Here is a 25,507-nt window from a genome sequence, read left to right on the forward strand (position 1 = left end):
TGATCAAAGATGGCTGTCAGGAAAGATTGGTGCGATGGATTATAAATCCCCTTCAAGGGTCGGCAAGCTCGCTGCTATGGTGGGACCAGAAAGGCACCGATGAAGCCCTGTGGTGGCATCTAGGTCCTGGTTTTGCTTGCATCCGAGAGGGGATCAGGTCGCTGTGAAGGACATTCTGGGAATGGGGTCCGATTTTGTCCCTGATTTCCAGGGTCCTCCAGCCCTGCTCCCCGGCCCCACCCCACTCCCCCAAATCCCCAAGATTCCTTTTCCCAGGAGTCCGTATTGGTTCTTCCCACACAGCCAGCTTCCCTCGGAGGCCCCCCCATACTTGTCACTCACCAGCACGCAACCAATCAGTACCCAAAGGTTGGGCCGCTCGGAGAAGGGGTGGTTACTTCCTGCTTGCTCACCAATGTGCGTGCTCCCAAGGGAGGAGCGGGCCTTGTAGGTGTGAGCGAGCCAATCACCGGCCCCCGGTGGCCGGCGGCCCCAGAAGCTGGTAGTCGCGCGCGAGCTTCCCCAAGATGGCGGTGGCTAGAGATGCCTGTGGCTTAGGAGAACTCTCCTTAGGGAACGGCCGGCGGCTCCACCTGGGGATTCCGGAGGCCGTGTTTGTGGTAAGAGACGTGTCGGTCCTAGGCATCTTGGTGCTGGGCCGCGATCGCTTCCTTCCGGGCGCACACCCTGGTCTTGATTGCGCGGGGGGGGGGGGGGGGGAGGAGTTGCGCTAAGGGATCTGGGAGAGCGCGCTGCATCCCCTCTTGCCCTCCGCCCCTGTAGAGACTCAGCTAGGCTGGGATCCGCCGGGGGCGGGGGACGCAGTCCCAGAAGGACTGAGAGGAGATGGGGGCCTGGGGCAGTCCCTTGGACCCTCCGATCGCCAGGTTTCAGCCTCTGCTGCCTGGAAAAGGGAGGCAGTGAGAGGCTTGAGACTCAGCCTAGATGCGGATGAGCCCGACTGATCCACGGTGACTTGGGATGCAGTGAGTAGGCAGAACCTCTGGTGCTGAAGGGTGAAACTAGGAAACGCAACCTAGCCTGTTGAAGGAATGCAGTGTTCTCTTTCCTTGCAGATTAGGCGAGGGTGCGAATGCGAAGTCCTTGTTTGGTATGGTAAGGAATTGAGGCCCTCTGTCCAGCAAGCAAGGGGCTGTCATGAGAAGGTGTCTAAATGAGGCCACCGCATATTTGGTTTGGGGTACATCATTCTAACAACTTAGTGATGAAATGTGTGGAGTTGAGAGGGGAGGCACGGGATGCAATTGGGAGGCTTCACCAAACGGGGAAACCAACCCAAGTCCAAACGAAGAGAAAAAAGTAGGTGCTTTCAACCTTGTATTATGTCTTTCCCCATTCAGTTCTGTTGGGCTTCACTATTCCTGTGCAAAAGATTGTTCTGTTTGCCTTTTGGGTTTATTTCAACCACTTGATACTTGCAGAGGTATTGTGGCTTGCCTTGGGAACCTAATGACCATATTTAGCATGATTTCTATGGTAGAACTTTTGAGTTAAAAATTTAAGTAATAAAAATCAATAATCTTGGCATACAATCTGTTGAATCACTTTGTGGCTAGGGCACATGACTGGGCAATGTGTTTGTTGGTAATTTTTATATTTACTACTAAGGTCTGGGGGGGATGCATAAAGCTGACAAGGTCATCGTTCTTTCCCTATGCATAAATAAAAATAAAAAGAGGAAGGTGGAGGGAGAGTAAATTAGCTACAAAGTGTATGTGCACTGCCCTGGCCAGTGTGGTTCAGCAGTTAGAGCATGGGCCTGTGGACCAAAGGAGCAAGGGTTTGATTCCTGGTCAAGGGCATGTACCTTGGTTGCAGGCTCAATCCCTGACCCCCAGTCCCCAGCCCCATCAGGCACATTCCAGAGGCAACCAATGGATGTATCTCTCACACCAATGTTTTTTTCTTTCTCTCTCTCTCTCCCTCCCTTCCTCCCTTTCTCCCTTTCAATCTCTCTGAAAAATTAATGGAAAAATATCTTCAGGTGAGGATTAACAACAACAAAAATAAAGCAAAAACAAAATGTGTGTGCACTGTCTAAAATGGTCTAATTTTTTAAAATTACCATTTTAGTTAAAAACAAGTCTTGGGATGCCCTAGCTGGTTTCTCAGTGGTTAGAGCCTTGGCCTCCGGACTGAAGGGTCCCAGGTTTAATGATTGGCCCCCAGTCAGGGTGTGTGCAGGAGGCAACCAATGAATGTGTCTTACTCTCTCTCTAAATAAAAACCAATGGAAAAAATATCCTTGGGTGAGGATTAACAAAAAACAAGCCTTGAGAGAAAAACACAAGGTTTTTTTTGTCTTTTATGTTTTTCCCCCATTATTTATTTATTTATTTATTTATTTATTTATTTATTTATTTTTAATATATTTTATTGATTTTTTACAGAGAGGAAGGGAGAGAGATAGAGAGTTAGAAACATCGATGAGAGAGAAACATCGATCAGCTGCCTCCTGCACATCTCCTACTGGGGATGTGCCCGCAACCCAGGTACATGCCCTTGACCAGAATCGAACCTGGGACCTTTCAGTCTGCAGGCCGACGCTCTATCCACTGAGCCAAACCGGTTTCAGCTTTTTCATTATTTAGAGAATACTTTATTAGTTTCTGTAATCAAACCCATGTAGATTAAGACCTTACATGTTTAATACAGTGCGTTACCCCTGTACAAATGGAAAAAATTATGTTGAATGTTTCTAGACTAATATGGCTGTTAATTTCTGTACAATGCCAGCCGAACACAGTACAACTGGGATAGTTTTTCCAAAGTTGACAGCACAGCTAAAGTTTCCAAAAATTCAAATATATATATATATATATATATATATATATATATATATATGGACCAATAGCAGTATTTTATGCATCAATAGCAGCAACAGCTTTTCCAGGTTCTGCAGTCATCTGAACAAAATTATAGACATCCAGCACACTCCAATAAAAAAAAAGTAAAAAACAAATCTCCAGAAAACAGCAAAGTTCTATTACTGTTGCGGTACCTGGCACCATTTTCTTTTTTAAGCTTCTCCATCATCATCTGGAAAGAAAATATTCTAGGATAACGTCATTAAAAACAGCTCTGATAAAGCACGGTCACTGCTACGTATCATCAAGCAGGTACAAGGTATTTTCCATTTACAGAGGTATGATACAGCCCTGCCCTATGTCCATAATACTAGAGATACATTTAAAAAGGCATTGTTTGAGACTTGATTCTGTTTTCCCAGCAGAGGCCCCAAGGGTGGGACGGCAGCTGTGGGAAGACGCACCTTCTCAGACAGGTTTTCCTCTCATTAGTGGCACAGTTCTAGGTATGGAATGCTCTTCATGAATATCACCTAAAAACCGTTTCAGAAAGACCAAAACGAACAAACAAAAACAATAATCCCCCCCCCCACACACACATACCTCATTGGATTCATATAAAGATGACCAAGTGGAAGCAGGCAAGACTCGCCCCAACCAATATTCACCAAACCCGCTGTGTGAGTGATCAGCGCTCCACAGGAGAGAAGCCCAGCAACACTTCACAGCTTGGGTCACACCAAAGCACGGCATCCTTTCAAAAAGCAGCAGTAGCCGGGCACTGCCCATCTGGGCATGTTCAGGTGTTGGGGTCCAACCCCAACAGGTCCAGGGGTCCCCAAAGGTGTGGACGGAGTTGGCGAAGAAGGAATGACACGGAGACAGCGTTCAGTTGATCAGCAGCCTAGCTAGGATCTCTAGCCAAGTTCTGGTCAGGATCTCCAGCGAAGTTCTGGTTAGGATCTCCAGCCAGGTTCTGTGTCCATGTTCTCTTGCTAGGTTCTCCAGCCAGGTTCTTCAGGTTCTCCAGCCAGGTTCTGTAGCCATGTTCCCTCGCTAGGTTCTCCAGCCAGGTTCTGTCCAGGTTCTCCAGCCAGGTTCAGTCACCAGGTTCTAGTCAGGTTCTCTTGCCATGTTCTATCCAGGTTCTCTCGCTAGGTTCTGTCTTTAGGTTCTGTCTCTAGGTTCTGTGGCCAGTTTCTGTCCAGGATCTTTTGCCATGTTCTCTCCAGCGAAGTTCTTCTGTCTCTAGGTTCTGTCTAGGTTCTGTGTCCTGTTGTCTTGTTACATCTGTATTTATACCAGTTGATTCCAATCCTATCAATCTCTATTCCAAAGGTTAGGGCGTTTCTTATCTCCATTCCAGGGAGTAAAGATTATGTAGCTTAAGCATGATTGTTCGTAGTTAAAGTGATTAATTACCCGCCTGGCACTTAGTTAAGGGGTTTTATTCCCTCCCTAACTTCAGGGGGAAATCCCTACCTGGGGAAACAATCTTTCTCAGAGAGGTGACCTTGGTTAAAACACATAGTGCCAAGAAGGTGAGCAAACATATTAAGAACAGTATGCCATATATGCCAGGTCCCTTGAAACAGCAAGGATGGACTGGCTCCTGGCATTCAGGGTGCTGACACCACTTGTCTTTTATGTTTTAAAAATAGAGCTAAAGAAGTAAAAAGTCAGATTAGGCATGTGAATTCTAAATTTTTTAAAAAATATATTTTTATTGATTTCAGAGAGGAAGGGAGAGGGAAAGATAGAAACACCAATGATGAGAGTCATGGATCAGCTGCCTCCTGCACGGCCCCTATGGGGGATCGAGCCTGCAATCCGGGCATGTGCCCTGACCAGGGAATCGAACTGTGACCTCCTGGTTCATAGATCTATGCTCAACCGCTTAGCCACGCTGGCCGGGCTTAAAATTGGAAATGTATTATTTTTGATATTAAAGGAAGATGTGGATTCCTACATGAAACAGCCTGGGAATGAGACTGCGGATACAGTGCTGAAGAAATTGGATGAACAGTACCAGAAGTATAAGTTTATGGAACTCAACCTTGCTCAAAAGAAAAGGAGGTAAGCTTAGAAATTTCCAAGTTTTTAAAAAAGTTAATCTGGTATGACTTAAACTTTTAAAAAGTTGACTTTTTTTTCTTCCAAATTCCAGCTCTGATCTAAATACCTTTTATTAAAGTTCTATGTAGCAATCTTCTTCCCTAATGGTTAGTGCTTTTGTATCCTGTTTAAGAAATATTTGTCTCTTCCAAGTCCATGAAGATATTCTCTTAATGCTTTATTCTTAAAGCTTTAATGATTTTTTATTCACATTTAGATCTATAATCCAGTTATTCAGAAGTGTGTTGTGCTAAATTTCAAAGCAATCGTGGATTTTCAAGTATGTTTCTTTTTCTTCTCCATTTACTATAAATTGATAGTTGGATCTACAGCAGTGATTCCCAAAGTGGGCGCTACCGCCCCCTGGTGGGCGCTGCAGCGATCCAGGGGGGGTGGTGATGGCCACAGTTGCATTTGTTTTAACTTTTTTTGTATTACCTTTCTATTCTGAGATGAATAAATAGTTTCATAATTTCAAACTTCAATGTTTCTAATTTACACCTTTCTTTACTATATTTTACGAAAAAGGTAGAAACATTAATACATATATCTTTTTGTTTAATTGCTATTAAAATTAAAAAAAAAATTAATTTCCAGGGGGCGCTGAGTAATATTTTTTCTGGAAAGGGGGCGGTAGGCCAAATAAGTTTGGGAACCACTGATCTACAGTCTTGATCGTATTAAGTTTTTTTTTGGCAACATTGTTTCATAAGTTTATTATTGTTCTTCCATTAAGAGACATAGTATTTTGTCCCTTTTTATGATACTCAATGCCTAGATCCATTAATTATGAATTGCAAGATGATGATGTTCTAATTCAGTTGTTATTTATTTATTTATTAATAAGCTGGCGTACTTCTATAAAAAGAAGCATCCCCTCATGTACTACTTGGTAAAAGTGGCTGTAGGAAATCAGTTTCCCTCTCAATCTCTTCCCTTGCAGGAGCCTTTTTTTTAAAAATATATATTTTATTGATTTTTTACAGAGAGGAAGGGAGAGGGATAGAGAGTTAGAAACATCAGTGAGAGAGAAACATTGATCAGCTGCCTCCTGCACACCCCCGACTGGGGATGTGCCCGCAACCAAGGTACATGCCCCTGACCGGAATCGAACCCGGGACCCCTGAGTCCGCAGGCCAACGCTCCATCCACTGAGCCAAACCGGTCAGGGCATGGAGTCTTAGCCCTGTAGTTCCTATCCCCCCCAGCAACTCTCTGCTGCCTTCCAACAAAGAGGTGGATTTTCTCTGGCTCTTTGAGCGTTAGAGCTGGGAGCGCTGGTCTGTTGCCATCTTAACCTGAAATAATTTCTGTCCTTTAAAAAAACTTTTTACTCTATTTTATTAGGTGCATGCAATCTGAGAATTGTCATCTTGGTGAATTGAAGCCTATGTAAAATTATGCTGATTGTGTTGAAATCTGTTTTGTTGGATACTTAACAGCTATCCCAGCTTTCTTCTGGCTAATATTACTTGGTGTATCTTTTCCAGTCCCTTTATTTTCAACCTTTTTATGATTTATATTTAAGGGTTTTCCATGTAAACAACATATGGTTTATTGTTATTATATTCAGCCTGTCTTTTTATGTAAACAAATTATTGTTTTTATATACTTTCAAGGTCATCTTCATTATAATTTGTCTATGTGTGGATAGCTTTCTTAACTTCTTAAATAACTACATTTGATCCTTGAGCAGTGCAGGGGTTAGGGGTGTTGACCCCCCCCCACCCCCCTGAAGTCAGAAATCTGCCTATAACCTTTGACTCCTCAAAAATTTCACTATTAATAGCCTACTGTTGACTGGAAGCATTACTGATACATAGTGGATTAGCATATGTTTTGTATGTTATATGTATTATATATTGTATTTGTGTAATAAAGTAAGCTAGAGAAAAGAAAATGTTAAAATCATAAGGAAGAGAAAGTATGTATACAGTATTTATTTTAAAAATCCATGTATAAGTGGACCTACACAGTTCAAAACTCTATTCAGGGGTCAACTGTGTATGTCAGTTTCCTGTAACTATGTATACCTCTGTGGCTTGCCTTTATCCATAGAGGATTTTGCTTTTGCTCAGAGCTGTGAATCTATACCAGCCTTGAACCACTTGAGCGCTGTTCCAAGTTCTTGAGCAAGTCAGGGGTCTAGGCTCAGGTCTATAGCTGGTATAGGCACCTGCCTTATGATGCCTACTTTTTGCCTGCCCTCTCACTGCTCAACTCAAAGCCATTTCTAGTTTTTTCCCTTTTACTTTATTTTTTAAAATATGTTTTTATTGATTTCAGAAGGAGGAAGGGAGGGAGAGAGACAGAAACATCAATGGTGAGAGAGAATTATTGATTGATTGCACCAACTGGGGATTGAGCCCACAACCTGGGCATGTGGCCTGACTGGGAATTGAGCTGTGACCTCCTGGGTCATAGGTTGACATTATTCAACCACTGAGCCACACAGGCCAAGCCCTTTTATTTTCTTCTGAAATTCACCTCACCTCTGTGATGTCAGCTATGTGTTTTTGCAGCAGATGGCTCTATGTAGCCTGAATACTAACCTTTTTCTTTACATATGCTGCAAATCTTTCTCTGCTGGGGTCCAGCCCCAGCGGTCGAGGGTTTCCCAAAGGTGTGGACGGAGTCGGCGAAGAATGATTTACACGGACACAGCGTTCATAGCTCTCTAGCTTTCTTTGGTCTCCGTGGATCTTCCTGTGCCTGGCTGAGGCCACAGAGAAAGATCCCGAGGCAATCTGAGCCTTTATTTTATAGTGAGAGGTAAACAAGGTAGTGGTTACCATAGTTACACTGTCCTTGTGAGTCTCACTTGTTTACACTGTTCTTGTGAGTTTCACTTGTTTTTGTTCTTGTTCTTGATGCACTTCCCTCAGTCCATTAGCTTCCCAGGTAAGATCTAGGGAGTGTCATAAGGTCAAGCCTAATTATGCTTAAGAGGACTGTGCCCTCTAAGCTGGGACTTGTTTGTGACTTTGCCAACAGGTCAGTCCGAGGTTTAACCCCATAGCAGCTCCCCACATCTCACCCTTTTTTATTTTTATGCTACTATAAATGAAAGTTTTTAAGCTACCATAATGAAAGTAAAACTTAAGCATCAAGAACAAAACTCTGGCTATTAATAACAAAACTAGAGGCCCAGTGCACAAAAATTTGTGCACTCGGGGGGGAGGGGGGGGTCCCTCAGCCCGGCTTGTGCCCTCTCGCAGTCTGGGACGCCTCGGGAGATAACGACCTGCTCGCTTAGGTCTGCTCCCGGGTGGCAGAGGGCAGGCCTAATCCCTAGGTGCAGCCCCTGGTCGGGCTCAGAGCAGGGCCGATTGGGGAGTTGGGGCGCCACCCCCTGTCATGCACAGAGCAGGGCGGATTGGGAGGTTGCGATGCCACCCTCAGTCACGTTCAGGGTAGGGCCGATTGGGGGGTTGGGACACCGCCCCCTGTCACACTCAAGGCAGGGTTGATGGGGAGATTGCGGCGCCACCCCGTCATGCACAGAGCAGGGCCAATCAGGGGGTTGGGGCCCTGCCCCCTGTCACACACAGAGCAGGGCCCATCAGGGGGGTTGGGGCTCTGTACCCTGTCATGCACAGAGCAGGCCGATCAGGGGGTTGGGGAGCTCCCCCCTGTCACGCACAGAACAGGGTCAATCAGGGGGTTGGGGAGCTCCCCGCTGTCATGCACAGAGCAGGGTTGATCGGGGGTTGGGGAGCTCCCCCCTGTCATGCACAGAGCAGGACCCATCAGGGGGTTGAGGAGCTCCCCCGTGTCACTCACAGAGTAGGGCCGATAGGGGAGTTGGGGCACCGCCCCCTGTCACACACAGAGCAGGGCAGATCAGGGGGTTGGGGTGCCACACCCTGTCACACACAGAGCTGCAGGGTAATCAGGGGGTTGGGGAGCCCCCCCTATCAGGCACAGAGCAGGGCCGATCAGGGGGTTGGGGCACCTTCCCCTGTCAGGAACAGAGCAGGGCCGATAGAGAGGTTGTGGCCCTGCCCCCTGTAACACACAGAGCCACAGGGCGATCAGGGGGTTTGGGCGCTGCCCCCTGTCACGCTGATCCCGGTGCCGGGAGGCCTCGCGGCTCCGCTGATCCCGGTGCTGGGAGGCATATTACCCTTTTACTATATAGGATAGAGGCCTGGTGCATGGGTGGGGGCTGTCTAGTTTACCCTGAAGGGTGTTCTGGATCAGGGTGGGGGTCCCCACTGGGGTGCCTGGCCAGCCTGGGTGAGGAGCTGAGGGCTGTTTTCAGGCTGGGACTGAAGCTCCCAACTGCTCCTTTTTTTTAATTTTTTATTCTGGGCCAGCTTTAGCTCTGAGTCTCCCGCTCTTAGGCCTCTGCTCCTGAAAGCAGGTATCTGGTTTGTTTCGGTTCTTGAAACTCTGTATCAACTCCAGCTCTGAGATCCCGGGCTCGCTGAAAGCAGGTTTCTGGGGTTTTGTTTAGCTTCTATATTCGTTACAGTGTTTCTTAAACTGCAAGCTCAGAGGCTGGCAAGGCAGGCGGGGAACGTTGGAGTCCTCCGTCACTGGAGCAAGCAAGCCTCAGGTTAGTTTCAAGCTGCCTGGCTGCCGGCCGCCATCTTGGCTGGCAGTTAATTTGCATATCTTGATGATTAGCCAATGGGAAGGGTAGCGGTCGTACGTCAATTACCATGTTTCTCTTTTATTAGATAGGATAATGCCAATGCAAAACCCAAGACGTTTTAAAACGTAAACATAACATTTTTAAAACTACTAAGAATAATAAAACAATGGCAATGCAAAACAGCAATAAATAAGTTTCTGCTAAATGAAAGTTTCTTTTGCTTATTTACTCAGAGTCCTTGGACGTGGCTGCGCAAGACTGGTAGCTAACCAATGCTAACATAGCCAGAAACATGGTTGAGGGAGTAGCTTCCACTTCTTGCTTTTCTTTTTTATTTTTTTTTCTGTTAATAAGAGTATCTTTTATTTTAGAAGACAAATTTCCCAGCACTGTGCTCAAGCAATAAATCTGTGGTTTGAATTTGTACATGTGCTGGGGTCCAGCCCTAGCAGGTCCAGGCGTTCCCCAAGGTGTGGACGGAGTCAGTGAAGAAGGAATGACATGGAGGCAGCGTTCAGTCGATCATCATAGCCAGGTTCTCTAGCCAGGTTCTATCCAGATTCTCTAGCCAGGATCTCTAGCCAGGATCTCCAGCCAAGTTCTGTCTAGGATCTCCAGCCAGGTTCTGTAGCCATGTTCTCTCGCTATGTTCTCCAGCCAGGTTCTGTCTAGGACAGGTTCTCCAGCTAGGTTCTCTAGCTAGGTTCTGTCCAGGTTCTCTTGCCATGTTCTCTCGCTAGGTTCTCCAGCCAGGTTTGGTCGCCAGGTTCTGTCCAGGTTCTGTTGCCATGTTCTCTTGCTAGGTTTTCCAGCCAGGTTCGGTCCAGGTTCTCCTGCCATGTTCTCTCGCTAGGTTCTCCAGCCAGGTTCAGTCGCCAGGTTCTGTCCAGGTTCTCCTGCCATGTTCTCTCGCTAGGTTCTCCAGCCAGGTTCGGTCGCCAGGTTCGGTCCACTTCTTGCTTTTCTACCATCTGCTGGGCCTCAGTTGTTAACTTCTTCAGCTGAGCCCATGTTGGCACCTCAGTCCCTTGCGTAGCCTTCATCATCTTCTTTTTCCGCTTTACTGTCATCTGGGCAACTCTCAGACTTTGGAACGATGGGACAAGGAGCTTCTCTGGGTCCATTGTGGTGACGCTTGTAATGCTCTGGTACCCAAATTGGCTGCACTGCTCCTTCCGGAAAGATACAAAACACAACCTCTTCCCCACATCATTACTAGATCTGGTAAAACTCTTCGCTGGTTTTTGTATCCTTCTACCAGGCGAAACCAGCAGAGGCTATTGTACAAGAGGCCCGATGCCTTTTGGCTGCTGTACAACCCTCTGCATTGTAATTTTATTTTATTTATTTATTTATTTATATATATTTTATTGATTTTTCACAGAGAGGAAGGGAGAGGGATAGAGAGTTAGAAACATCGATGAGAGAGAAACATCGATCAGCTGCCTCCTGCACATCTCCCACTGGGGATGTGCCCACAACCCAGGTACATGCCCTTGACCGGAATCAAACCTGGGACCTTTCAGTCCGCAAGCCGACGTTCTATCCACTGAGCCAAACCCGTTTCGGCTGTAATTTTAAAAAAATTGAACATATAACATTCTTCTCCCCCTTTTTTGTTTTTATAGAAAAGGTTTATATTGTTGGAATTCTGACCATATATAAACATACATCCTGCTCTATATTCACAACTTCTCACTTCAACCCAAAAAACCGCAGCTTCACATTTCTAACCGTGAATTGGCTCCACCCCCGAGCCTCAGCACCTCAAAACAAAACCCCAATTTCGAGCCAAACTGTTAGTTTTTACTTTTGTGTCAAGAGCTAACTTTGATATGTTAAAACTAAGTAAAATCCATTTACTCAATCCAAAGCAGGCATTAAAAAGAAAAACCCCAAATGCTCTCTTGTGTCCATTTTAAGAGTAGGATTGGCTCTTTCTGCTATTACCCGAGTCCTGATCTATCACCCCATGGAGAGCTTTCCAATCCTGCACTTTCCTGGGGTGCAAAGGCTGCAGTGGGGTTAAGGATAAGACTCCTTGGGCCTACCTTCTCCCATGCCTCTACATTTACCTTTCCGGCACCTTTCCTTCCTCAGAAAAGCATGGACACACTTGTATAAAACGTTCTGTCTGACTGGGAGTAACCTTAACTCCTCTGCTAGCAAGCATATGTGTTTAAAGATCAATACAGAGTCTTTTTCCTTTAGACTCAGTATGGCACATCTTCTCAATCTAAGTTCTGTACTATCCACCTTCTTACCCTACTTATCCTCTGTAGGGGGGGTCTGCAGTACCCTGGTGGAGTCCTATCCATCCCGAGTGTGGGGCTTCTTAATGGGGGGTGGGGGGGAGGCTTACCTAGGGGAATCCTGTTCAGGCGCCATATGCCGGGGTCCAGCCCCATTTCTTTGTAGTCTGTTATTTATCCTTTACCTTCAGCTATGTAAAATTTCTGTATTTCATAATTCTCTTGTGGTGATCTCTTTAATACATGAATCGCATGCCTTTTATCTTTAACTGGAAATTTTGTGATTGCCATTTAAAAGTTTTTTTTTTATCATCTGTTAATTTTTTTCCTTCTCTCCTGGGATTGCCTGTTAATATGGATGTTGACACTTCCAATTCTGCCTTTCATTTCTTTTTATCATCTCTTCTGCTGACTTTGTATTTCATTTGTCTTTTGGCAATTAGATGGATATCTGTGAGTCCTTTATTTCAACCATTATTACATTTTCTATAACTAAGAGTTTTGGTTGGTTCTTATTATATCTGCTTGTTTCTTCTTCATATTACCAATATCCTGTCTTTTCTCTTTGAGGTATTTTTAATACTTACTGTATAATGTTATCTTTTAGTATTTAATTTTGTTTCATCTGATAGAGGTTGTTGAGTTTATTTTCTTTATTTAATTATAGTTGCGTTTATCAGATTACCATTTCTTTGCCCTGTCAGCTCATATTCTCTCAGGGATATTAGTTACTTTGGCCAGTAATGTATGTGGGGGTGGGAGTAATTTAAGTCCATCCTGGTTTGGAGGGGTAGGAAGAATGCTGCTGGCGTTAAAATATAGGGCGTGGCCACTAGACAAATGCTCCCTCTTCCTAACCAAGTAACTTGGCTTACAGGGATTCTCTTTTCCTTTGCCCTTGGCTTTCTTCACTGACATCACCCCTGGGTGTGGGAATGGGGAATGGAGACTACTGAGGCCGGTACATACTTGTACTTATCTTCCCAGCTCCTCCTGTCCTTGGCCAATTCTACTGTTTTTCTACCTTGTAACAGTTATGGGGTAGGTATAATGATTCACCCAGGGCAATTCAGAAGGAGAAAAAAAACACCCAGAGAGTTCTTGCTTAGCCTACTCCCCTATTGAAGACTTGGTTCACTTCCTTTCGAAGCTACTTCACTTCCCTACCTACTCCCAGGACCTAGAGATCTCCACTGTCCAAATAATAACAAAGACCAAGAACTGACCCAATTGTCCATTAACAGGAGATTAGATAAATTGTTTTGTATTCATAGTTGGATATTACACAGCAGTGAAAATGAATGAACAAGTCCTAGAAAAACTAAATGAGGTTAAAACGTAAACCTCCTAAAGTACATGAGATCATTTTTATTGAGCTGAGAAACCAGTAAAGCACATATCTAGTGATACACATGTATGTGATGAAGCTATTTGAAAAAGGATACAGTGACTGTGAACACAGTTCAGGAGAGCTACTGTCTCTTGGCATGGAGGAAGGTGGGGAGAGGAATGTAGTGCTTGGACATGCACAGTGGCCTTGGCAATCCGGTTCCTAAGTTAGCTGGGGCTGCAGCTGCTTGATTCATTAATATGCATCATAATTTATGTATCACATATAATTTATACACACGAAAATATAGAAATAATTTACATGGCAAAAAACTTGATTTGAACATACTTATGTTGTGTGTGTATTAGATATTTTACAAATGAATACACTTAACTCAGTTTCTAACATTTAGGTCTGTGAGTCATTTTGACATGATTTTTGTGAAGTGTATAAAGGCTGTGTCTAGATGCATTTTTGTGTGTGCATATCTAGTTCTAGGCTAGTAGTTTTGCTGGTAGCTATCGATGTAACTTAACCTGTTGTATGGGATCAAACTCATCATGCCCATCATCATTTTTTAAAATTTCTGTCTTTAAACAAATGATCCATTTATAACTTAAAAAAGCATTTATCAATTTAAAAGCATGTATCAAGAAAAATTACCCAAAGCTTAAAAGAATCACTAAATTATACTGTGTCATAATGTGGTGTGTTACACAGTCAGTGATATTGTACATTTCTTACAGTGTGACAAGCGTAAGCCCTGAGAAGCTGCCAGTGTACTTGGCTGGCATTTGGCTGACGGTGATGTACTTGTCTGTGCATTGAGTACTCGCCAGGAGCAGCTACATGCAGCCCTGGATAGGGAGTTGGTGGTTTCCAGTGGTTTCGAGTTCAGAATATAATATTTGAATGCACATTATTTTTAAAAGTAATCCGCTTAAAATGCAGTTTTGATCAATGTGGGACTTCTGAATCATCTCTGGAATATGGTTTGCTCTTGAAATGTTAAGTAATGATGTGATGTTTGACAGAATGGGGCTTTGTGTACAATAGGTATTCTATAAATACTGTTATCGTATCTAAATATGTTAGTAAATATTTATATCTTAAATATTTTGATAAACCTTATGAAAGATCTTAAATATTCTATATTTGTAAATAGTCCTCAAGAACATATCAGTAGAATAGGCAAAGCTTGTAAGACTGTGTCCTGGTGTTTATTCTTGCTGTGAAACCCTAGGTTAACCTCTTTTCTTATTCACAGGCTAAAGGGTCAGATTCCTGAAATTAAGCAGACTTTAGAAATTCTGAAATACATGCAGAAGAAGAAAGTAAGTGCATTTTTGTTTATAAATGTGAGTGAACCAGGATACTTCAGAGATGCGTTTTTCTTGACTCTGCTCACTGGTATTTGATCTGTGCTGGGAGATCCAGTCAGCCTTCTCGACCACGTGTACTGATGTTATAGACAGTGTGCTTCCATGATAAACGTGGTTTTATGGCTTCCTCCTCCAAACCATGTTTAATTCTAGGGCCCATACTTGCATTATTTTATTTCTGTGTACTATTTGCAAAACTTAAATGCAATTTGAAATTATTTTAGACTAGAGGCTCGGTGCACAAAAATTTTGCACTCGGGGAGGAGGGGGGGAATCCCTCAGCCCGGCCTGTGCCCTCTCTCAGTCTGGGATCCCTCGGGAGATAATGACCTGCTGTTTTAGGCCTGCTCCCGGGTGGCAGAGGGCAGGCCCAATCCCTAGGTGCAGCCCCTGGTTGGGCTCAGAGCAGGGCCGATTGGGGAGTTGGGGCGCCGCCCCCTGTCATGCACAGAGCAGGGTGGATTGGGAGGTTGTGATGCCACCCTCAGTCACGCTCAGGGTAGGGCCGATTGGGGGGTTGGGACACCGCCCCCTGTCACACTCAAGGCAGGGTCGATAGGGAGGTTTTGGCGCCACCACCTGTCACACACAGAGCAGGGCCGATCAGGGGGTTGGGGCGCTGCCCCCTGTCACGCACAGAGCAGGGCCCATCAGGGGGGTTGGGGCTCCGTACCCTGTCACGCACAGAGCAGGGTCGATCAGGGGGTTGGGGAGCTCCCCCCTGTCACGCAAAGAGCAGGGCCCATCAGGGGGTTGGGGAGCTCCCCCCTGTCACGCACAGAGCAGGGTCGATCAGGGGGTTGGGGAGCTCCCCCCTGTCACACACAGAGTAGGGGCGATAGGGGAGTTGGGGCACCACCCCCTGTCACACACAGAGCAGGGCAGATCAGGGGGTTGGGGCACCGCCCTCTATCACCCACAGAGCAGGGCCGATCAGGGGGTTGGGGCGCTGCCACTGTCACACTCAGGGCAGGGCCGATGGGGAGGTTATGGCTCTACCCCATCACACACAGAGTAGGGCCCGTGGCGGGGGGTGTTGGGGCACCGCCCTCTATCACCCACAGAGCAGGACCGATCAAGGGGTTGGGGCGCCGCCACTGTCACACTCAAGGCAGGGCCGATGGGGAGGTTATGGCTCTACCCCATCAAACACAGAGCAGAGCCCGTGAGGGTGAGGGCGGGTTGGGGCACCGCACCCTGTCACACACAGAGCCGCAGGGCGATCAGGGGTTGGGGAGCTCCCCCGTATCAGGCACAGAGCAGGGCTGATGAGGAGGTTGGGGCGCCTTCCCCTGTCACGAACAGAGCAGGGCCGATAGGGAGGTTGTGGCCACACCCCCTGTCACACACAGAGCCTCAGGGCGATCAGGGGGTTTGGGCGCTGCCCCCTGTCATGCTGATCCCGGTGCCGGGAGGCCTCGCAGCTCCGCTGATCCCGGTGCTGGGAGGCATATTACCCTTTTACTATATAGGATAGAGGCCTGGTGCACGTGTGGGGGCCAGCCAGTTTTCCCTGAAGGGTGTCCTGGATCAGGGTGGGGTTCCCCACTGGGATGCCTGGCCAGCTTGGGTGAGGGGCTGAGGGCTGTTTGCAGCTGGTCACACACCCTTCAGGGTGGGGGTCCCCACTGGGGTGCCTGGCCATCCTGGGTGAGGGGATGATGGCTGTTTGCAGCTGGTCACACACCCTTCAGGGTGGGGGTCCCCACTGGGGTGCCTGGCCAACCTGGGTGAGGGGATGATGGCTGTTTGCAGCTGGTCACACACCCTTCACGGTGGGGGTCCCCACTGGAGTGCCTGGCCAGTCTGGGTGAGGGGCTGAGGGCTGTTTTCAGGCGGGTGGGTGACGGAAGCTCCCAACCGCTCCTTTTTTTCTTTTCTTTTTTTATTCTGTGCCAGCTTTAGCTCTGAGGCTCCAGCTCTTAGGCCTCCGCTCCTGAAAGTAGGTATCTGGTTTGTTTCGGTTCTATAATCGAAACTCTGTATCAACTCCAGCTCTGAGATCCCGGCCTCACTGAAAGCAGGTTTCTGGGGTTTTGTTTAGCTTCTATATTTGTTACAATGTTTCTTAAACTGCAGACTGAGAGGCCGGCAAGGCAGGCGGGGAACGTTGGAGTCCTCCATCACTGAAGCAAGCAAGCCTCATGTTAGTTTCAAGCTGCCTGGCTGCCGGCCGCCATCTTGGCTGGCAGTTAATTTGCATATCTCGCTGATTAGCTAATGGGAAGGGTAGCGGTCGTACGCCAATTACCATGTTTCTCTTTTATTAGATAGGATAACGAAAAGAAGATGTCTTATTTTGCAGTATCAGCATCTAAGGTTTTTTGTTGTTACTGTTCTCCCTGAGAATAAGGAGGGAGTCCAAGGCTTCTCGAGCTGGAAAGAATCTTAGAAATTATGTTTCAGATTCTCGTTTCACAGCTGAGCATACAGTTACAGAGAAGTTCTTACCCAGTGTCACATAGCTAGTTACTGGCAGAACTAGATTTGAGAATCTTTGGAGTCTTAATCCAATACTCATTAACTAAAATAAATCTGTAAAAATTAAATTTCATAAAGATATTGTATTAAAAGGTTATATGTGTGGATATATGATGTATTACTTGACTGGTAGAATAACTGCATTCTCAGTACATTATTTTATGTCAGTGAACTTGGTAAGATTTCAGAACTGGTTGGTTGGGCATGAAGCACTGATTAAGTAAGTAAGAATAATAGCTAATCCTTGTGTAGTGCCTACTCTGTACCAGGCACTGGTGTGTGTGTGTGTGTGTTCGCGTGTTCACGTGTTCACGTGTTCACGTGTGTGTGTTCGCACGCGCGCTCTGCTTGTGATGGCCTTCAGAGGTGTGGGGACTATTATCTGTATTTTACACATGAGGAACCTGAGACACAGAGGTTAAGTGATAAGCCAAATTTTTTTTAAACTTGTTTTGTAACTCCAGTTTTTAACTGTAGTGACCTTTATAAAAAAATATATATTTTATTGATTTTTTACAGAGAGGAAGGAAGGGAGAGGGATAGAGAGTTAGAAACATCGATGAGAGAGAAACATCGATCAGCTGCCTCCTGCACATCTCCCACTGGGGATGTGCCCGTAACCAAGGTACATGCCCTTGACCGGAATCGAACCTGGGACCTTTCAGTCCGCAGGCTGACGCTCTATCCACTGAGCCAAACCAGTTAGGGCGATATGCCAAATTTACACAGGTAGTAGGCAGTTGAACCAGAATCCATGTCCAGCCATCTGGCTCCAAGCATTCATTTCTTTTACCACTATACTTAGTTTGCATGATGGTGCTGTTTTTTTATTTTCACTTTTTTAAAATATATTTTTATTGATTTCAGAGAGGAAGGGAGAGGGAGAGATAGAACCATCAATGATGAGAGAGAATCATTGATTGGCTGCCTCCTGCACGCCTCCTGCTAGGGAGCAGGCCCGCAACCTAACTGGGAATCGAACCGTGACCTACTGGTTCATAGGTTGATGCTCAACTACTGAGCCATACTGGCTGGGTACATGATGGTACTAGTTTAAATGGCTTAGGTTCAGCTGTGAGCTCTCTCCTTTATGACCTTGGTATTAAACTGGTCTGCTTATAGTACTATAATTTTTTTTTTGAAGGAGTCCACCCATTCAATGGAGACCAGATTCTTACTGGCAGATAACCTGTACTGCAAAGCTTCAGTTCCTCCTACCGATAAAGTGTGTCTGTGGTTGGGGGTAAGTAAATATAATAGGCACAGCTTCATTGGCTGACATTGTTTTCCCTGCACAACAGTATTGTTTGAGCTACGTAAATGCTTATCTCCTTTTGACTGTTGAAGGAAGGGGTGGGAATCAGGTGGTCCATATTAGAAATTGACTGAAATTAGGAGTGCGATGAAAATTGTTACAAAAACCTTCTCAAGTCTCTCCCAAACAAACACAACTGACCAAGCCCTACTTCCCTTCAGCTACTGCTTTATCTCTTATATGTAACTGAAGGCGGGGCAATGGAAGGAGCTGCTGAACCTCAGATAAATGTTCCTTCCCAATAGGAGTTTATAAGTTCTAGAAAGATCTCTCTAAACTTGGTGGTGGTGGGGGGAAGATTATTATAAAAAAAAACCTTGAGGTTGGAGTTCAGTTTTTAAACCATACACTTCAGCTTTAGATGATATCATAGACCTTGCTTTGATGCTTCCTTTATTACTCCTCTCAGTCCCCTAACCAAGCCATTCCTGACTGTCTAGCTCAGCAGTCGCCAACCTTTCGGACCTCACGGACCACCAGTGGTCCGTGGACCACCGGTTGGTGATCGCTTGTCTAGCTAGCCGTCCATAGGTCTTGTTATCGCAGGCAAGTTCCCATACAAAAATAGAAAGTCAAGTGTACTGCTCCCAGCTTTCCCCACTGAGGACTCCCCCTTGCTGCTGTTTTGTGGAATCACCCCTGAGAGAGACCTGTGAAAGGAGGACCGTTTAGTACACAGACACTCACCTCTCTAACCCTTAGTTCCTCCTCCTGGTTGTTGTTGATTGTAATATCTTCAGAGTTTGTGCACTTAATTCTATACGATCATTCCCATATTTGTTGAGTTTTTTAAAATTATTAATTAAAGCTTGTTCAGATTATTACATTTGTTCCTCTTTTTTCCCCCATAACTCCCCTCCACCCAGTTCCCACCCCACCCTCCTTCCTCACTCCCCACCCACTGTCTTCATCCATAGGTGCACGATTTTTGTCCAGTCTCTTCCCGCATCTCCCACACCCCTTTCCCCCCCAAGAATAGTCCATTCCCTTTCTATGTCCCTGATTCTATTATAATCAACAGTTCATTCTGTTCATCAGATTATTCACTTGATTTTCAGGTTCACTTGTTGATAGATGTGTATATGTTGTTCAAAATTTGTATCTTTACCTTCTTCTTCTTCTTCCTCTTCTTAAAGGATACCTTTCAGCATTTCATATAATACTGGTTTGGTGGTGATGAACTCCTTTAGCTTTTTCTTATCTGTGAAGCTCTTTATCTGGCCTTCAATTCTAAATGATAGCTTTGCTGGATAAAGTAATCTTGGTTGTAGGTTCTTGGCATTCATCACTTTGAATATTTCTTGCCACTCCCTTCTGGCCTGCAAAGTTTCTGTTGAGAAATCAGCTGACAGTCCTATGGGTACTCCCTTGTAGGTAACTGACTTTCTTTCTCTTGCTGCTTTTAAGATTCTCTCTTTGTCTTTTGCTCTTGGCATTTTAATTATGATGTGTCTTGGTGTGGTCCTCTTTGGATTCCTTTTGTTTGGGGTTCTCTGCGCTTCCTGGACTTGTAAGTCTATTTCTTTCACGAGGTAGGGGAAGTTTTCTGTCATTATTTCTTCCAATAAGTTTTCAATATCTTGCTCTCCCTCTTCTTCTGGCACCCCTATAATTCGGATGTTGGTGCGCTTGAAGCTGTCCCAGAGGCTCCTTACGCTATCTTCGTATTTTTGGATTCTTTTTTCATTTTGCTTTTCCGGTTGGGTGTTTTTTGCTTCTTCGTATTTCAAATCGTTGACTTGATTCTTGCAATCCTCTAGTCTGCTGTTGGGAGTCTGTATAATATTCTTTATTTCAGTCAGTGCATGCTTAATTTCTAGTTGGTCCTTTATCACAACCTCGAGGGTCTCATTAGATTTCTTGTAGATCTCATTAAGTTTATCGGCAGTTTCTAGAAAATTCTTGAAAAACCTTAAAAGTGTGGTTTTGAACTCCATATCCAGTAGTTTGCTTTCCTCCATTTCTGTCATTTGTGTCCTGTTTCTTTGTCTCTGCATTTTTTATGCTTCCCTGTGTTGATAAAGTGGTTTTCTGTGCTAAGTGTCCTCTAGGGCCCAGTGGTTCAGCCTCCCCAATTACCTGAGGAGGACACCCTTGGTGCACCCCCTTGTGGTCTTTGTGCACAGTCTTGTTGTTGAGTTTTACTTCTGCAAGTGGAACCACCATTCACCCAGCGGCTCAAATCCTAGGGGTCATTCACCTTGGTTTCTCTTTCCCTCCACCCACATTCCATCAGCAGGCGGGGATGAGATGATTCCATACATTAGCCTGGGACAACAGGGAACTCTGGGAAGAATTACGGCTGGAGCCCACCTGACATCTCACACTAGGATGAATTCCACATGGATCACATACTTACACGAAATGCTGACACCATCAAAGTTTAGGCCAACTCCGAGGCGACTTATTTTGTAACCCTGAAATAGCAATGGTTTTTTAGGCCACAAAGGTCAGAAATCGTAAGTCAAAAGACAATGAACAGGAAACTCATATTGCAGCAAAGCACTAAGAGTTTTGAGGGGGACTAGGAGTTGTGTTTTGGGCATGTCCATCCTAGACGCCTATTTAGAGCGTCAAGTGCGGAGGCTGATAAGGCAGCGTTTGAGGAGTGACTCAACTGAGGAGAAATTCTTGGCACAGGGTACTTCCTGAAGAACAATTGATGCTTTCTAGCATAAATGAAGTGTTTTTAAATGTATTATCTGAATTTTTATGCAGTTTTCTAATTACGGATTGCGTTAGTCGGTATTTTTACAGCACCTACTTTGTGCCAAACACTTTCATGTTGTCTCATTTGATGCTTACAGCAATCCTGTGAGTCATTTTAAAATCCCATTTATCCGATGAGGAAAGTGGTTCAGGAAATGCTTGGTGGTAAGTCAGGTGATAGGAGGAGTTCGGAGCTGGAAAAGGTATGGTTCCCCCCTCCACAGTGCACACACCCCAAGTGTCGGCAGTAACACCAGCTCTTGAGAATCCCAGACACAGTCACCTTGCCTTCACCCCTAACATCTGTTGGCGGTAGAAGGGGGACAGTAAAAGCTAGCTGTTTTTCTTATTGAATCAAACATAGATGTATTGGAAAACTTTTAAATTATTGTATCTTAACCTCAGAAACAGCTATTTAAATGGATTCAAATGTAACACTACTTAGTGTCATGATGGAGAGATAGGTTTTGGTATCTAAACATTGGTTTTTACCCTAATTCTCCCATTTACTTACTAGCTATGCAAACATAAGCAACCTAACATTTCAACTTGTTTTCTTAACTGTAAAGATGAAAATAACTTGCCTTACTAGGGTTGTTACTAGGAGTAAATGATATAATGTATGTAGATATATTCTCTAACCCAGGGGTCAATACACTTTTTTTTTTAATCCTGACCTGAGGATATTTTTCCCATTTTCCTGTTGATTTTTAGAGAGAATGGAAGGGAGGGATGGGGAGAGAGAGAATGAGAGAAAGAGAGAGAGAGAGAAAGAGAGAGAGAGACACATCGAATGGTTGCCTCCTGCACACACCCTGAGCCTGATCGGGCTGGGGTCAAACTTGCAACCATGTATGTGCCCTTGATTGGGGATTGAATCTGAGACCCTTTGGTCTGCAGACTGATGCTCCAACCACTGAGCAAACTGGCCAGGGCTCAATAAACTTATAAAAAAGTCAGAGAGTAAATTTTTTGTTGTTGTTGTTGTTTTTCTGTTGTTTTTTTTTAAAAATATATATATTTTATTGATTTTTTACAGAGAGGAAGGGAGAGAGATAGAGAGAAACATCAATGAGAGAGAAACATCGATCAGCTGCCTCTTGCACATCTCCTACTGGGGATGTTCCCCCAACCCAAGTACATGCCCTTGACCGGAATCGAACCCGGGACCTTTCAGTCCGCAGGCCGACCCTCCATCCACTGAGCCAAACCGGTTTCGGCAGAGAGTAAATGTTTTTGGTTTTGCAGACCACTTGGTCACTGTCACAACTACTCAGCTCTGACACTGGCTTGAAAGCAGAAGTGCGTGGAGAATAGCTGGGTTCCAGTAAAACTTAAGACAAAAGGCAGCCGGCTGGATTTCGCCCAGCCCCTGCTCCAACCTATAAAGCACTATGTGAATGTTTAGTAATTCTCATGACTCTCTCTCTTTCTCTCAGGCTAACGTAATGCTTGAATATGATATCGATGAAGCTCAGGCATTGTTGGAAAAGAATTTAACAACTGCCACAAAAAACCTGGATTCTCTTGAGGAAGACCTTGACTTTCTTCGAGATCAGTTTACTACCACCGAAGTCAGTATCCTTTCTTAACAAGAAACAAAGGGAGGAAAGGGTAAAGATGTTTACAATGTTCTTTCTTAACATTGCTTTAATGAGAAGAATGTCCTTATTCTTAGACCAATCAGTCTTACCTCCTGCCACTGACTCTTTCTGCCCTAGCCCTCCCCCAAAATGCCACACTCTTTGCTTTTCCTCACTTTGTTCCTCCTGCCTGGAATGATTTCCTCCCATTTACCTGGGTTACTTTAAAAAAATGTTTTATTGATTTCAGAAAGGAAGAGAGAGGGAGAGAGAGAGATAGAAACATCAGTGATGATAGAGAATCTTTGATTGGCTGCCTCCTGCACGTCCCACACTGAGGATTGAGCCCACCACCCAGGCATGTGCCCTGACCGGGAATGGAACCGTGACCTCCTGGTTCATGGTTCAATGCCCAACCACTGAGCCACACTAGCCGGGCAGACCTGGCTTACTTTTTATCCTTCATATTTCAGCACAAGCATCAGAACATTTTTGAACATTTTCTGACCCTCTCAGGGTGTTTTGTTCCTCTGGGCTTACTTAGCACTTTGCACATAGTTCTTCATTTGTTTTTCATGTCAGACTACGAGTTCTTCAAGTGTAGAAGCTGTACTTTCTTCTCCACAGTATGTAGCACCTGGCAGGCATTGAGTGCTTGGGTGAGGGAAGGCAGGCCTGTTTGAGGCCAGAGCGGGGATGGTGTGTGACTTGAATGTAAAGACTTTGGAGAAAAAAATAACCCGTATAATTCCCAGAAGGTAGCATAGGAGCAAACCTAGATGACCTTGAGTATGATGTTGACTTTGTGGATACAACACCAAAGTCACTATTCATGGAAGAAGTACAGTGGGGCCTTGACTTACAAGTTTAATTAGTTCCGAGACCGAGCTCGTTAAGGAGCTCGTTAAATTACTCTATCAACTCAATGCAAAAAATCAGCCGAGAGACAGCTGGTATCTCAAAAAACTCGTTAGTCGGGACACTCGTAAGTCAAGGCCCCACTGTAATTGATATGTGAGGGCCTACACAGGTGCTGCTTGTGGAAAGGAAAAGATGTAGGTGCTTAATAATTTTTTTTTTTTGGTGCTAAATAAATTGAATGACTTATTAAAGGGAAGGGCAAAGGTAAAATTATTGATAATTAAATTATACTAATTTAAATATTACATATCAGGATAAGGGGCTGTCTTTAAAACTGTTGACAGTGTCAAGCACATATATGTTAAATATAATACCATAATTGATTAAATATGCTAAACAATTGCTGATTTGATACCTTGACTTAATTTTGGTGGGATTTAGTTCCAGTATTTTCATAGCAAATGATATTATAGCAAGATGGCTCACGCCCTGACCGGTTTGGCTCAGTGGATAGAGTGTCGGCCTGCGGACTCAAGGGTCCCGGGTTCGATTCCGGTCAAGGGCATGTACCTTGGTTGCAGGCACATCCCCAGTGGGGAGTGTGCAGGAGGCAGCTGATCGATGTTTCTCTCTCATCGATGTTTCTAACTCTCTATCCCTCTCCCTTCCTCTCTGTAAAAAACCAATAAAAAAAAAAAAGATGGCTCACAGCACTACTTGTCACCAGTATTTTGTGTGTGTGATTTCTGACTTTGATTCAGTGTGTGTGCATACCCAGTCATTGCAAATGTTATCTTTAGAATTGCACTTGCATTTTCTTTAACAATTCTTGCAGATATGGCCAGGGTTTATAATTGGGACGTAAAAAGAAGAAACAAAGATGATTCCGCCAAGAACAAAGCATAATTAATTCTCGCAATGAAAAATGTGGTTCATTTTCCCAAATATGTCTTTTTAAATATTCCAAAGCTTATTCTTAAAAGTTGACATTAATTTGAATGTGTTTTTAAACAGTAAGAATGATCATTAAAACTTTAAAAAGAGATAATCATGAACACCATTTTATTTATTTATGAAAAGAAAATGAATTCCAAATATTTTATGGAATTAGCAGTATTTTTTACTTTTTATTTGCATTTCCAACATAGTAAATGCTACTTTCAACATTTTGTTTGTTTGTTTATTTTAAGAAAAGTCTTAATTGAAATGGCTGAAAACAGATGTATACTGTGGAGGCTGAATTCTGGACACTTAAGCACAGTTTACTTTTTCTTTATTATATGATGTTACTCTCAAATATTTGCAGACTTGATTTTCTTCAGTACATGTAGGGCTTTATAGTCCTCTGTTGCTGTTATTTATTATAATATTCTGTACTTTACAGGAAATGGTCATTTGCCTTCTTAAGTTTTAAGAGGGTTCTTAAGACAACACTTTTTCCTGTCCTCTGTCAGTGCACAGTGTCTTTGCAATGCCAACATAAGGGAGATTTCAGCCAATATGAAATAACAAAGTTACCCACTCAAACTCTTGGCTAAGGTGATTTTGTATTTCTTCATTCTCCAAAGCAGCTGAACAAAAATATTAAGATTAAAAACAATGGTTGAAACAACTTGTTTTTTTGTGTGTGTTTTTTTTTTATTCATGTTAAAACCTTATAGGAATAGTAGTGGGTGATACAGATCCTGGTGAAAACACAAATGTATTATTCCATCTCCATGTAGTAAAAAGTATACTTACTTGTACAATGTTTTGTACTTGTATTTCGTGTTATTAAAACAGTGAAGTTAAAACTGGCATGACACCCTTTTCATGTCATTCTTTCTCAAGTTAACATGGTCTTTCCACATACTCGTAAAGTTTATTTACTTGTACATATAACTTGCATGTCTCAAGAACTTCTGATGTTTGTAAAAAAACATAAAATCCCCTTGGAGGGATGGCAGATAAGCAAACAATTGAGAAGTTCCATCTGAAAGGTACCAAAGTTCCTTGAGTCACTTTCTTCCATAATTTTAAATTCCCATGCTTTAGAATTTGAGGTTTATAAA

The 25,507-nt window shown here is 44.2% G+C and overlaps 1 protein-coding gene across 6 annotated transcripts; it reads left to right on the forward strand.

Moving 5' to 3' along the window:
• The first annotated feature begins 425 nt into the window (after window positions 1-425).
• VBP1 (VHL binding protein 1) lies at window positions 426-25,253 on the forward strand. 6 transcript variants are annotated; one of them, XM_081115391.1, is made up of 8 exons: window positions 774-986; window positions 3,046-3,140; window positions 3,251-3,334; window positions 4,780-4,904; window positions 14,393-14,459; window positions 18,133-18,231; window positions 22,452-22,590; window positions 24,292-25,253. In XM_081115391.1, the coding sequence occupies exons 4-8, from the start codon at window positions 4,798-4,800 to the stop codon at window positions 24,360-24,362; spliced, it is 483 nt and encodes a 160-aa protein (XP_080971517.1). In that variant the 5' UTR covers window positions 774-986; window positions 3,046-3,140; window positions 3,251-3,334; window positions 4,780-4,797; the 3' UTR covers window positions 24,363-25,253. The 6 variants fall into 6 exon arrangements, with proteins under 6 accessions (XP_080971512.1, XP_080971514.1, XP_080971513.1 ...); XM_081115386.1 differs by lacking the exons at window positions 774-986; window positions 3,046-3,140; window positions 3,251-3,334 and adding an exon at window positions 426-620; XM_081115388.1 differs by lacking the exons at window positions 774-986; window positions 3,046-3,140; window positions 3,251-3,334; window positions 24,292-25,253 and adding exons at window positions 507-620; window positions 23,898-24,047.
• The last annotated feature ends 254 nt before the right edge of the window (window positions 25,254-25,507 follow it).

This window comes from Myotis nattereri (assembly GCF_964212035.1).
Source record: "Myotis nattereri genome assembly, chromosome: X".
NCBI classification, from domain to species: Eukaryota; Metazoa; Chordata; class Mammalia; order Chiroptera; family Vespertilionidae; genus Myotis; species Myotis nattereri.

Excerpts from the sequence above, each read along its gene's own strand:
- VBP1 (XM_081115386.1), top strand. The coding sequence starts at position 528 with ATGGCGGTGGCTAGAGATGCCTGTGGCTTAGGAGAACTCTCCTTAGGG. Across the intron at positions 621-4,779 it reads TTCCGGAGGCCGTGTTTGTG|GAAGATGTGGATTCCTACAT; the intron begins GTAAGAGACGTG and ends TTGATATTAAAG. Across the intron at positions 22,591-24,291 it reads GTTTACTACCACCGAAGTCA|ATATGGCCAGGGTTTATAAT; the intron begins GTATCCTTTCTT and ends CAATTCTTGCAG.